The 15,657-nt window shown below is 26.1% G+C and overlaps 1 protein-coding gene across 1 annotated transcript in view; it reads right to left on the reverse strand.

Annotated features, from left to right (window-relative positions):
* LOC127621317 (citron Rho-interacting kinase-like) overlaps positions 1–15,657 on the reverse strand; it is a 91,655-nt gene that overhangs the window by 57,923 nt on the left and 18,075 nt on the right. The window contains exons 5-7 of the mRNA XM_052094873.1: positions 1,827–1,997; positions 1,696–1,749; positions 72–125 (exon numbers count right to left, since the gene is read on the reverse strand). Of these exons, the coding sequence (XP_051950833.1) occupies positions 72–125; positions 1,696–1,749; positions 1,827–1,997 (279 nt within the window). The remainder of the gene's footprint in view (positions 1–71; positions 126–1,695; positions 1,750–1,826; positions 1,998–15,657) is intronic.

Here is a 15,657-nt window from a genome sequence, read left to right on the forward strand (position 1 = left end):
TCTGTTTCAGACATTTGTGTGATGCACAACAAACAGGATAATTCAATGTAATGTAAATGTTTATGAAGTACCTTGCCGAGCTTCTCTTGAAATTCTTCAATCTTTGATTGTTGCTCTGCATTGGTCTGAGACATTTACAAATAAAGAGGCGTAATTTCATCAAGCATTAGCAATTCAATATTTGACCACTGTAAAAATAAATTATATATATATATATATATATAAGTATAATATCAAATATAATAACAATTATAATAATAACGACATGCATGCATATTGTTATTACTAAAATAAATATAATTAAAAACAATAACCATAACAATAATTATTATTATTTTCTAGTAGTAGTTATAGAAGTTGTAGTATCAGTAGTAGTGGTATTAATGTATTAATAATAATATAATAATAATAATAGTACATGTATGCATATCATTATTAATTAAATAATATTAATACAATAAAAACAATAACCATAACACATAGCAGTAATAGCAGTAATATTAGTAGTAGCAGTATCAGTAGTATTAAATTAATAATAATAATATTATAATAATAATATTGCAGTATTTAATTAATAATATTCAAGCTAATTGGGTTCCATTTTGTTTTAAACTCCAAGGTCTTATTTTAGTTTTCAGCAAAAAATAAAGACCTGAGCATTAAATATATGATGCTATTGTCAAACTGAATTATAATATCCAATATAACAACTATAATAATAATAATAATAATAATGATAATAATAACTACATATATGAATAGTGTTATTAATAAAATAATATTAATACAATAAAAATAACCATAACAGAAATTATTATTTTTAGTAGTATTTATAGTAGTAGTAGTATTTAATTAATTAATTTATAATAATAATAATAATAATAATAATAAAATAAACGTTAATTGGGCTCCAAAAAAAATACAAATAATAGTAATAATTCTTTTTTCAGAGTGTTTGAATTTTATTACTACTATAAAACAAAATTATAATATCCAATATAACAACCATAATAATACTAATTATAATAATAACTACATTAATGCATATTATTACTAATAAAATAACATCAATACAATAAAAATAACAATAACTATAACAATAATTATTATAATTGTTTTTATTAGTAGTTATAGTAGTAGTAGTAGTAATATTAAATTAATAATAAAAGTTAATTGGGTTCATCTTTCTGTTATTTATAATATATTACTATTGTATAATACAATTTTAATATCCAATATATTATTATTACTACATTAATTCTGTCAATATTATATAATTATGAATGTGTATTTATTTCCTAATCAATAAATGCAAGTTTGAACACCTGTGTGACTCTTTCTATTAGTGCTCAAGTGTATGTAACACGTGACTTAGTTTGGAGACAAAAGGAATTACTTGTGATTTTGTAGTTTTTGCACATTTTGGAATATTAGAGCTGCTGTTTCAATGTCATTTTATGCATTTGTGTTGTCTTTTTGATGTCTAAGTTGCAGCAATATGAGATGCTAAATATTAATGATTTCACATTTCAAACTGGAATCGCACTACATGACAAAATGATCGCTATTATGATTTTTTTTGCCCAAATCGTGCAGCCCTAGTGACCCACTGCGTTTGCTTTATAACCAGGGTTTCACCTGGTCTTGAGACTTCTCATTGTAGTATCAGTGATTTGGGATTACAATAGTTTGTACCTTCTGTAGTTTGGACAGGAGTTCTTCCATCTCAGATTTGCCCTGTTCTTTAGCCTGAAAAATAAAATATAGACTGACCAAACCATATTCATTGTGTCAGCTGATCTCTGACCCTAGACTTTTGGACAAACCTTCTGAATCTTCTGTTGATATTCTGTCGCTTTCCTCTTCAGTTCCTCGCTGGTCTGTCGGGACTCTTTCAGCTCAGATTCATACAGGTCACTACGGCGGCGAGCGGCGGAGAGATTCTCCTCCAGTTGACGAATAGACACCCGCATCTCCTCCAGCTGAGCGTGGTACTCCTACAGAGAACATGAAAAGATGATGACAGAGACGGTCCTAAAATTATAATATGGTACTTTGTCTACATGCTGGAGTCATTTTCTCAATGTCCATTTCTAACAGCAAGGATAGAAACAGGGTCAGTGTGTGTTTGAGTTTTAAAGGGAGTCACTATCATCTTCAAATTGAAAAGATGGATACGAAAAATGACATTTACATTTTTGGGCGAACTATCCCACAATGTTGCCATTGTGAAAGCGTGTTGCAGATGAGATGGAATCAGTGTGAGTAACCACGAGAACGAGAGTTTAACCGATGAAAAGCAGAGCGGAAAAGTGGAGAAATGTGTGCTGAGTGGGTGAAAGGGCAGAGAGTGGGCGTATCGAGCAAGTGTGCCATTCAGAGGGCAAATCTACCCCAGTCTGCTCATCAGATATTAGATACAGCTAACAAATTTAATCTACTACATGTCCGACGAGGCCACTACTGCCTAACAAAACGTCTAACAGCACTTTACTGTTTATTAAACGGTAGTCTGAGACTACACTAGAGGCAGATGAGGAAATGTAGCTAGACAGGCATACAAGATAGAATCAAAAGTGTCTATGTTTATTAAAGCTTGTCGAACAGCATGTTGGACATGCTCCTTTCAAATTGAGTAATTCGCAGGTTACGTACATATGAAATTAGAAGACGTGATTTTGTTTCAGATGCTACAAAGATTTTTTTATAATAATTTTTCTCATTTCAGTCTATGGAGGACACATCAGAATGTTAAAACAAGACAGTTTCTGATTGCATAAACATATGACACAACAGAACACAACATAGCATAGCACAACAAAACATAATACAATATAACATAACATACCATAGCACAACACAACATAACAACATAACACAACAGAGCATAAGATAACATAACATAAATTAACATAATATTATATATAACATAACACAACATAACATAACATAACATAACACATAACACAACATAAAATAACATAAATTAACATAATATTACATATAACATAACACAACATAACATAACATAACACATAACACAACATAAAATAACATAAATTAACATAATATTACATATAACATAACACAACATAACATAACATAACACATAACACAACATAAAATAACATAAATTAACATAATATTACATATAACATAACATAACATACAACACAACATAACATATAACATAACATACAACACAACACAACATAACATATAACATAACATACAACACAATATAACATAACATAACACAACACAACACAACATACAACATAACATAACATATAAAATAACATACAACACAAATATAACATACACATAACATACAACATACAAATATAACATATATATAACATAACATACAAATACATCATAACATACAAATATAACATAACATAACATAACAAATACAAATATAACATAACATACAACATAACATAATATAATATAACATACAAATATAACATAAATATATAATATAATATAACATACAAATACAACATATAACATAATATAACATATAACATAAATATAACATACAACATAATATAAATATAACATAACATAACATATAACATAACATATAACATAAATATAATATAACATACAAATATAACATAAATATAACATAACATAACATACAATATAATATAACATAACATAAATATAATATAATATAACATAAATATAACATAATATAAATATAACATACAACATAACATAAATATAACATATAAATATAACATAACATAACATATACAATACAAATATAATATAACATAAATACAATATAATATAACATAATATAAATACAATATAACATAATATAACATAAATATAACATACAACATAACATAATATAACATACAAATACAACATAACATAATATAACATACAACACAATATAAATATAAATATAAATATAACATAACATACAACATAACATAATATACAATATAAATACAATATAAATATAACATAAATATAACATATAACATAATATAACATACAATATAACATAAATATAACATACAATATAACATATAATATAACATAATATAACATAAATATAACATAAATACAATATAAATATAACATAAATATAATATAAATATAACATACAAATATAATATAACATATAACATACAAATATAATATAACATAACATAATATAAATATACAATATAACATAACATACAACATAAATATAAATATAATATAACATATAAATACAACATATAATATAATATAACATAACAAATATAACATAAATATAACATAATATAAATACAACATAATATAATATAACATACATATACAATATAAATATAACATAACATATAATATAACATAACATATAAATATAAATATAACTATAACATATATACAATATAACATAAATATAATATAAATATAAATATAAATACAAATATAAATATAACATAATATAATATAATATAAATATAAATATAATATAAATATAAATATATAATATAACATAAATATAATATAATATAAATATATAAATATAAATATAAATATAAATATAATATAACATATAAATATAAATATAATATAAATATAATATAAATATAACATATAAATATAATATAAATATAATATAATATAAATATAATATAAATATAATATAATATACAATATAAATATAATATAAATATAAATATAACATAAATATAATATAATATAATATATAAATATAAATATAAATATAATATAATATAAATATAAATATAAATATAAATATAATATAATATAATATAATATAAATATAAATATAAATATAATATAATATAACATAATATAAATATAATATAATACAATATAAATATAATATATAACATAAATATAAATATAATATACAAATATAATATACAAATATACAATATAAATATATAATATAAATATAATATAACATATATACAAATATAATATAAATATAAATATAACATAAATATAACATAATATAAATATAATATAACATAATATAAATATAAATATAAATATAATATAATATAATATAAATATAATATAAATATAACATATAACATAATATAAATATAATATAACATACAAATACAAATATAAATATAAATATAATATAACATAAATATAAATATAAATATAATATATAAATATAATATAATATATAAATATAATATAAATATAAATATAACATAAATATAACATAATATAAATATAATATAAATATAAATATAATATAAATATAATATACAAATACAATATAAATATAAATATAATATAAATATACAATATAATATAAATACAAATAACATAATATAAATACAATATAACATAAATACATAAATATAATATAATATATAATATAAATACAAATATAAATATAACATACAAATATAAATATAATATAATATAATATAACATAAATATAAATATAATATAATATAACATAATACAAATATAACATAAATACAACATAAATATAAATATAAATATAATATAATATAACATAAATACAATATAAATATAAATATAAATATAACATATAAATACAAATATAAATATAAATATAAATATAACATAAATATAAATATAAATATAACATAAATATAAATATAAATATAACATAAATATAACATAAATATAAATATAATATAATATAAATACAAATATAAATATAATATAATATAATATAATATAAATATAATATAATATAAATATAAATATAACATAATATAAATATAATATAAATACAATATAAATATAATATACAAATACAAATATAATATAAATATAAATATAAATATAATACAATATAAATATAATATAAATATAATATAAATATAATATAACATATAATACAAATATAAATATAATATAACATATAATATAATATATAATATACAATATAATATAATATAAATATAAATACAAATATAACATACAATATAAATATAACATAATATAATATAATATAATATAATATACAATATAATATATAATATAAATATAATATAATATAAATATAAATATAACATATAAATACAATATAATATAAATATAAATATAAATATAATATATAATATAAATATAAATACAAATATAATATAATATAATATATAATATAACATAAATACATAATATAATATATAAATATAAATATAAATATAAATATAACATACAATATAATATAAATATAATATAACATATAAATATAATATAAATATAATATAATATAATATAAATACAAATATAATATAATATACATAATATAAATATAAATATACAACATAAATATAAATATAATATAATATAAATATAACATAATATAATATAATATAAATACAAATATAATATATATAATATAAATACAAATACAAATATAATATAATATACAATATAAATACAATATAACATACAATATAATATAAATATAAATATACATACAATATAAATATACAACATAAATATAATATAATATAACATATAATATAATACAATATAATATAAATATAACATAAATACAATAATATAATATAAATATAAATATAACATAAATATAAATATAAATATAAATACAAATATAAATATAATATATAAATATAACATAAATATAATATAACATAAATATAACATATAAATATAACATAAATACAATATAAATATAAATATAACATAAATATAAATATAACATAAATATAAATATAACATAAATACAACATAAATATAAATATAAATATAATATAACACAATATAATATAATATAAATATAACATAAATACAAATATAAATATAAATATATAATATAACATACAAATACAAATACAAATATAATATAATATAATATACAACATAAATAATACAATATATAACATAACATATAATATAATATATAATATAAATACAATATAAATATAATATAACATACAATACAATATAATATAATATAACATACAACACAATACAATATAAATATAATATACAACATAAATACATAATATAATATACAACATAACATAATATAATATAATATATAATATAATACAATATAAATATAATATAAATATAACATAAATATAACATACAATACAAATATAAATATAAATATAACATACAAATATAAATATAAATATAAATACAATATAATATAATATAAATATACAAATATAACATAACATAATATAACATAACATAAATATAAATATAACATAATATAACATACAACATAAATATAACATAATATAATATAAATATAAATATAACATAAATATAACATAATATAATATAAATATATAACATAAATACAAATACAAATATAACATAATATACAAATACAAATACAAATAATATAATATACAATACAAATATAATATAATATAACATATAATATAACACAATATAATATAATATAACATACAACACAATATAACATATAAATATAACACACAACACAACACAAATATAAATATAACATACAACACAATACAACAATATAACATACAACACAACATAACATAATATAACATATAACATAACACAATATAACATAATATAACATACAACACAATATAACATAACATACAACATACAATATAACATATAACATAACACAATATAACATAATATAACATACAATACAAATATAACATAATATAACATAACATATAACATAACACACAATACAAATATAACATAACATAACATCTAACATACAATACAAGATCATATAATAACTTATAACACAACACAAATATAATATAACATACAACACAAATATAACATAATATAACATAACATATAAACATAACACACAACACAACATAACATAACATAACATCTAACACAATACAAGATCATATAACAACTTATAACACAACACAACATAACATAACATACAACACAACATAACATATAAATATAACACACAACACAACACAACATAACATAACATACAACACAACATAACATAATATAACATACAACATAAATATAACATAATATAACATATAACATAACACAATATAAACATAATATAACATACAACACAACATAACATACAACACAACATAACATAACATACAACACAACATAACATATAACATAACACAACATAACATAACATACAACACAACATAACATAACATAACATACAACACAACATAACATATAACATAACATACAACACAACATAACATAACATAACATACAACACAACATAACATATAACATAACATACAACACAACATAACATATAACATAACATACAACACAACATAACATAACATACAACACAACACAACATAACATATAACATAACACAACATAACATAATATAACATACAACACAACACAACATAATATAACATAACATAACATATAACATAACACACAACACAACACAACATAACATAACATAACATACAACACAACACAACACAACAATATAACATACAACACAACATAACATAATATAACATATAACATAACACAATATAACATAATATAACATACAACACAACATAACATATAACATAACACAACATAACATAACACAACATAACATAACATACAACACAACATAACATAATATAACATACAACACAACATAACATAATATAACATATAACATAACACAATATAACATAATATAACATACAACACAACATAACATAACATACAACACAACATAACATATAATATAACACAACATAACATAACATACAACATAACAAACATATAACATAATATAACATACAACACAACATAACATAACATACAACACAACATAACATATAACATAACACAACATAACATAATATAACATACAACACAACATAATATAACATAACATAACATATAACATAACATAATATAACATACAACACAACACAACATAACATAATATAACATAACATACAACACAACATAACATAATATAACATATAACATAACATATAACATAACATAACATACAACATAACATAACATACAACACAACACAACAATATAACATACAACACAACATAACATAATATAACATATAACATAACACAATATAACATAATATAACATACAACACAACATAACATATAACATAACACACAACACAACACAACATAACATAACATACAACACAACACAACAATATAACATACAACACAACATAACATAATATAACATATAACATAACACAATATAACATAATATAACATACAACACAACATAACATAACATACAACACAACATAACATATAACATAACACAACATAACATAATATAACATACAACACAACATAACATAATATAACATAACATATAACATAACACACAACACAACATAACATAACATAACATCTAACACAATACAAGATCATATAACAACTTATAACACAACACAACATAATATAACATACAACACAACATAACATAATATAACATAACATATAACATAACACACAACACAACATAACATAACATAACATCTAACACAATACAAGATCATATAACAACTTATAACACAACACAACATAATATAACATACAACATATAACTGCACGGCACCCATAGAGACCAACTATTAAACTATCTGTATCTACATTTATGGGTGTTTCATTAACTTTGAGGAATTTTTGCCTTGTGATTTTGTAGAAAATAAAATCCAGTTAAAACAGTTCTCACACTTTCAGTAGTTTATTTAATTTATCCAGCAATGTTGAACAATTTACATTCAACACAGGAGATTTGTCATTTATTCTGTAAGTCATTTCAGAAAATTGCCATTCCAACACATGCAAACATACATTAAGTTATTTTGCAATTACCTTGTGATTGATAATTAACCATTAGTCACATTAGTGGAGAAGACTGACACACGAGGATTGTGTTGACCCAATATGGGTTGATTCTGTCACATTATTACTTTCATTTGAGAGGTAATTTCATGAAATGTCAAGCAATTCTTCTTCTTAAGATCAGCCCAGAAAAGCTACATAATTAATATATAGCACTCACATTTCTAGCATCCTTCAGCAGACCCTGACATATAAGGGCGTTTCTTCAACATCAGGCACTTTCATGTCCTAGGGGTTGATTTTTATTGAAACAAACTGATTTCAACTTTATATATACTGTATATATTAGGGGCAATTTTATACAATGATTCATGCTTATTTCACAATTTGTTTGGAATAGTTTATCATAGTTTTAAACATGTAATATTTTATAATGGATTTTCATAGTTTATAATTGAAAGTCTGGGTCTGAGACAAGGCTAAAACAATCAAATCTATTAAAAACAAAAAGGCATATAAAAAGTACCAAAAGTAAATTACGAAGGCCTGGTAAAAGGTTTCCAAGTCCATTTTAATGTGACCTTCATATAACAAAAAGAAAAAAATTAGAAATCAGTTTGTTTCAATAAAAATCGACCCCCGGGACATGAAAGTGCCTGAAGTTGAAGAAACGCCCTTATATGTCAGGGTCTGCTGAAGGATGCTAGAAATGTGAGTGCTATATATTAATTATGTAGCTTTTCTGGGTTGATCTTAACAATGCCCTTTAGCGTGACTACATTCACAATACATTATAGCTTAACTAACATATGTCATTCATTTCTCTCAATCACATAAAATAGACACAAGTTCCAAACATAAATGACAGAGAATAAGTGCTTGACATTTCATGAAATTACCTCCCAAATTAAAGTAATAATGTGAAAACAATCAACCCATAGTGGGTTAACACAACCCTCATGTGTCAGTCTTCTCCACTAATGTGACTGGTTAATTATCAATCACAAGGTAATTGCTCTCCTGCACAAATAACATCAATCATGACAATGACGTAATGCAGGAAAGAGGGGCTGGAAATCTGCTGTTACCAACATACTGATAGGGGCAGTGGTGTCTCAGTGGTTGAGGCTCAGGGTTACTGACCAGAAGGTCAGGGGTTCAAGCCCCAACACCACCAAGATGCCACTGTTGGGCCCTTGAGCAAGGCCCTTAACCCTATCTGCTCCAGGGGTGCTGTAACTGCAAAAAAACTGTGTGTATAATGTGTGACCAAAATAAGGATTCTATTCTAAATGTGAGGTTCACCCACCACAAATACAAACTGCTAATGAGCTCTCTTTAGTATCACAATTGTTTCTCGTACACAGCAATGAGATTATTTGTACATAAACTACAGTTTCCAGCTTAGATGTCTTTCTCCTGAGAAAAGGACCCCAATAATCTCATCTGTCTTCTCTGCTCAGATATGCCATCCAGCCGTAGTGGCGTAGTGGCTAAAGCACAGACGGGCTGTTAATCAGAGGGTCCCTGGTTCGAACCCGACGGCCACCACCAGCAAGGCACTTAACTCCAGGTTGCTCCGGGGGGATTGTCCCTGTAATAATTGCACTGTAAGTTGCTTTGGATAAAAGCATCTGCCAAATGCATAAATGTAAATATTCATTTCAGAGTTCTATACACTTACTGTATGTCATCTTATTTGTGTCTATTTTAATTTCACCTACGAATTTTAGGAGAGACATCTAAGACAAAGTTGAAACTTCAAAGACACATAACTAAGCTCTCCATGAAGTCTCCTGAGCTATGAAATAATTGCTCCGACTAATTGATTACAACTTATGATTGTAAATTGCGCCTCAAAATACATAATAAAAAAATAGTTCAATTATATTTATATCTAGACCCTTAGAAGAGTCTGAAGAGTTTGCAGTTGAAGAATTGATGCATTTCTATGCCCAGCCTTATTATCTTTAAATGGAGTACTCAGAAATGAAACAGAAACATAGAGGAGCTCGGCTTCGGGCAGCCACAGTCACACCATGTCCAAACCTGATGGCAAACGACATGTGATAAAATATATATTTTTCTATGTTAATCAGAGGTTTCTTTGGAACATTATACCAATCAATTGTTTTCTATTTTCTGATTCGTGTGGGTAACTCTGTCCACTGTGTCATGGCACTGGTCCCAAAACTTCCTCATGACAGTATATTAAAGCCAGCATCTCATGAGCCGATTAAAAACTACTTGATTTTTTTCTCTGTCGCTGTGGAGGATCTGTTTTTAGATAAACAAAGCAAGATTTCGCTTGAATGCCCAAATGTTGTGAGGAGGCTGCGTGAACTGTTCCTACGTGCCCTATCATGAACACGCACAGGAAATCAACGGTCAGTGAACATTTACACTAAATAATACATTCGATTTCAGTTTGTTTCTCAACAAATCTTATCGTATGTTTCATAACAATCATGAGTCTCATGAATAATTAATTCGAATTCTGAATGATACTTTTGTGTTCTTTTGAAGCTTGAAGAGGCGGTCACCATAAACTGCCATTGTATGACATCACTGAGCACAAACTCTTTTCAGAATTTCTCCCTTTGCATTCAGAAAAACAAAGTCATATTAGGTTATAACAACAAAGGGGTTTAGTAAACATTGACTGAATTTTTATTTTTGGGTGAACTATCCCTTTATGAAAAAGAAAGAAAATCTTATGGGTTTATATCAACTCGGGGGTGAGGATTTTTATTTTTGGGCAAACTTTCAATTTAAGTCGGCTGTTTGGAAGCATTTGAATGACTAAGGTTTACTGTAGACGACGGATGTAAAACATGAAGACGGAAGTAATAGAAAGGTAAACATTTTACAAATGGACAGGATGTTTCACTAATCGTCCAACAACAAACTAGTGAGTTTAATATATTTTTTTAACTCTGGTGCACATCTGCCGATATTTATCAATCAATTATTGTTTTTTCATATCTGCGTTTTCATGCTTATAACCGATATTCCAATGGTTTTATTTTGATTTATTTACATTTGCATTTATGCATTTGGCAGACGCTTTTATCCAAAGCGACTTACAAAAGAGGAAGAACATCAGCGAATCATCTTAGGGAGACAGTGGTCCAAAAAAGTGCCATATTACAAAGTTTCACTATCATCAGAATAGTATACAAAACAGATTTAAGTGCAACAAGACATGTAAATAATTATTTATTTATTTATTAAATTTTTTTTAGTGACCGGTTAAGTGCTTTTGGAAAAGATGTGTTTTTAGCCATTGTTTGAAGATAGAGAGTGAGTTAGCTTCCCGGATTGAGTTGGGAAGGTCATTCCACCACCGTGGTATGATGAAACTGAAAGCCCGGGAAAGTGTTTTAGTGCCTCTTTGTTTTGGTACGACAAGGCAACGTTCCTTAGCCGACCGCAGGCTTCTGGTGGGAACGTAGCTCTGCATAAATGTTTTTAGGTATGCTGGAGCAGACCCAGTGACTGTTTTATATGCCAGCATCAGGGCCTTGAATTTAATACGTGCATGAACCGGCAGCCAGTGGAGAGAGACAAAGAGTGGTGTAACATGTGCTCTCTTAGGCTCATTAAAGACCAGACGTGCTGCTGCATTCTGGATCATTTGGAGAGGTCTTATAGCACATGCAGGAAGGTCTGCAATGAGAGCGTTACAGTAGTCCAGTCTAGATATGACTGAACGAGCAGTTGTGTGGCATGTACAGAGAGGAAGGGTCTTATCTTCCTGATATTGTAGAGTGTAAATCTACATGATCTTGCAGTTTTTGAAATGTGGTCTGTGAAATTTAGCTCATCATCAATGGTTACCCCTAGATTTCTGACCGTTTTGGAAGGCGAAACTGTAGTTGGACCCAGCTGCACGGTGATGTTGTGTTCAACAGCCGGGTTGGCTGGAAAGACAAGGAGTTCGGTCTTGGCAGATTTATAATTAATTAGTAACACACTTTGTAAAATCTCTGTGAATTCAAATGCACAATCCAGAAATAACAATATTCACAATATGTAGAAGACTTAAAAGCATGCATTTTAAAATATAGTCTGTATTCAGTGCTTCAGTCAGTGTTGTGTAAGCAAGTGGCACCCTCTAGCGGTCTGGATGGCATCATCCATTATCTATTGTACCACTATATTACAGAATTTTAAAGGGGAAATTATTTTTCCATTATGTGATTGAAATTTCCAAGGAATTGACCAACATATGCATATTATGTATTTGTAATGTTCTATCATTTCCAGTACGAATATGTAAAATGTGAGTTCTGTTGTTTTGAACTGCAAAAACAGAAGCGCAAACATTTTTTAGAAGTACAAAATAACCTTTTTTCATATCGATCATGATGTTATTATATTTAATTATTTTTAGAAAAGTAAAAAGGCAGGGGCCTGGGTAGTAAAGCATGGGAAGCCGCTGACTAGCACAGCTGGCGTCGCAAGTTCGAATCCAAGGCGTGCTGAGTGACTTCAGCCAGGTCTCCCGAGCAACCAATTGGCCCGGTTGCTAGGGTGGGTAGAGTCACCTTGGGGTAACCTCCTCTTGGTCACTATAATGAGGTTCTCGCTCTCAGTGGGGTGCGTGGTGAGTTGTGCGTGGATGCCGCAGAAAATAGCATGAAGCCTCCACACGCACTATGTCTCCGTGGTAACGCGTTCAACAAGCCACGTGTTAAGATGCGCGGATTTACAGTCTCAGACGTGGAGGCAACTGAGGTTCATCCTCCGTGACCTGGATTGAGGCGAGTCACTACGCCACCATGAGGACTTAGAACGCATTGGGAATTGGGCATTCCAAATTGGGGAGAAAAGGGGAGAGAGAAAAAAGAAGAAGAGTAAAAAAAGCGTAATTCCAAAGGAAAATGTTCATATCGGTGCATCCCTACTGAAAACTGACCATAGTTTACCATAGACTCTTTAAACATCCACTAAAACCATTTAAACAGAAAATCACCCACTACACCCACCCTTAATTTCTTCTCATTGGATATCCTGTTTCATAAGGAAATGTGTCACATCATGGAAGTAATCCGATCTGTAAATCCCATGTCATGTTGACTAAAGTATAGCAAACTGTTAGTCAGTATCTAGACTCAAAATTGTACAAGTTGAGTGCTTTTATCCTTTTCTCAAATGCTCAGTAAAACATCTATTGCTGCAGATGTTTGGAAGTCACTAGTAGCGCTTAAATAAACGCTTTGATATTTGGAGGATAAACCGAAAAGTAAACGCTTCATTTAAAGTCTGATTGCTGCTAATTTGAGACCTTTGCCGGTTTGTCACGACAGCAGTTGCTCTGCATCTGCAACATCCTTCACTCCGAGGTACCATTTTTGTCTCCATGGCAACCACAGTGCGATGGAGTCTGGCTCTGGGGGAGATGCGCAAGAAAGCGCTAGAGAGCAGGCTGTTTTTCTGTTAAGTTCTTTCCATTGCATTACATGCTTCGGTCTTAAATTCTCTACAACTTTATGGCTATAACTGGCCAATGCTATTTCAGAAGCTGAAATTGGCCTCAGTGGTGGAAGATGAGTATATTTGTGCTCAGACTATAAGAGCCCTGCTGATAAGAGTCCACAGTATGTGTCTAGCTGCTCTATGCTGAAATTAGAGAGATAGTTCAGCCAAAAAATGAACATTAGGTCATCATTTACTCACCCTCATATTGTTCAGAACCTGTATGACTTTCTTTGGTCCATCGAACACAAATTATTTGATAGCCTCAGTCCCCATTCACTTTCATTGCATCTTTTTTGCACACAATGAAAGTGAATAATGATTGAACATCCAACCTAAAATACTTTTGTGTTCTATGAAGGATAGAAAGTCACACAGG

Source organism: Xyrauchen texanus, chromosome 27 (assembly GCF_025860055.1).
Source record: "Xyrauchen texanus isolate HMW12.3.18 chromosome 27, RBS_HiC_50CHRs, whole genome shotgun sequence".
Taxonomy (NCBI): Eukaryota; Metazoa; Chordata; class Actinopteri; order Cypriniformes; family Catostomidae; genus Xyrauchen; species Xyrauchen texanus.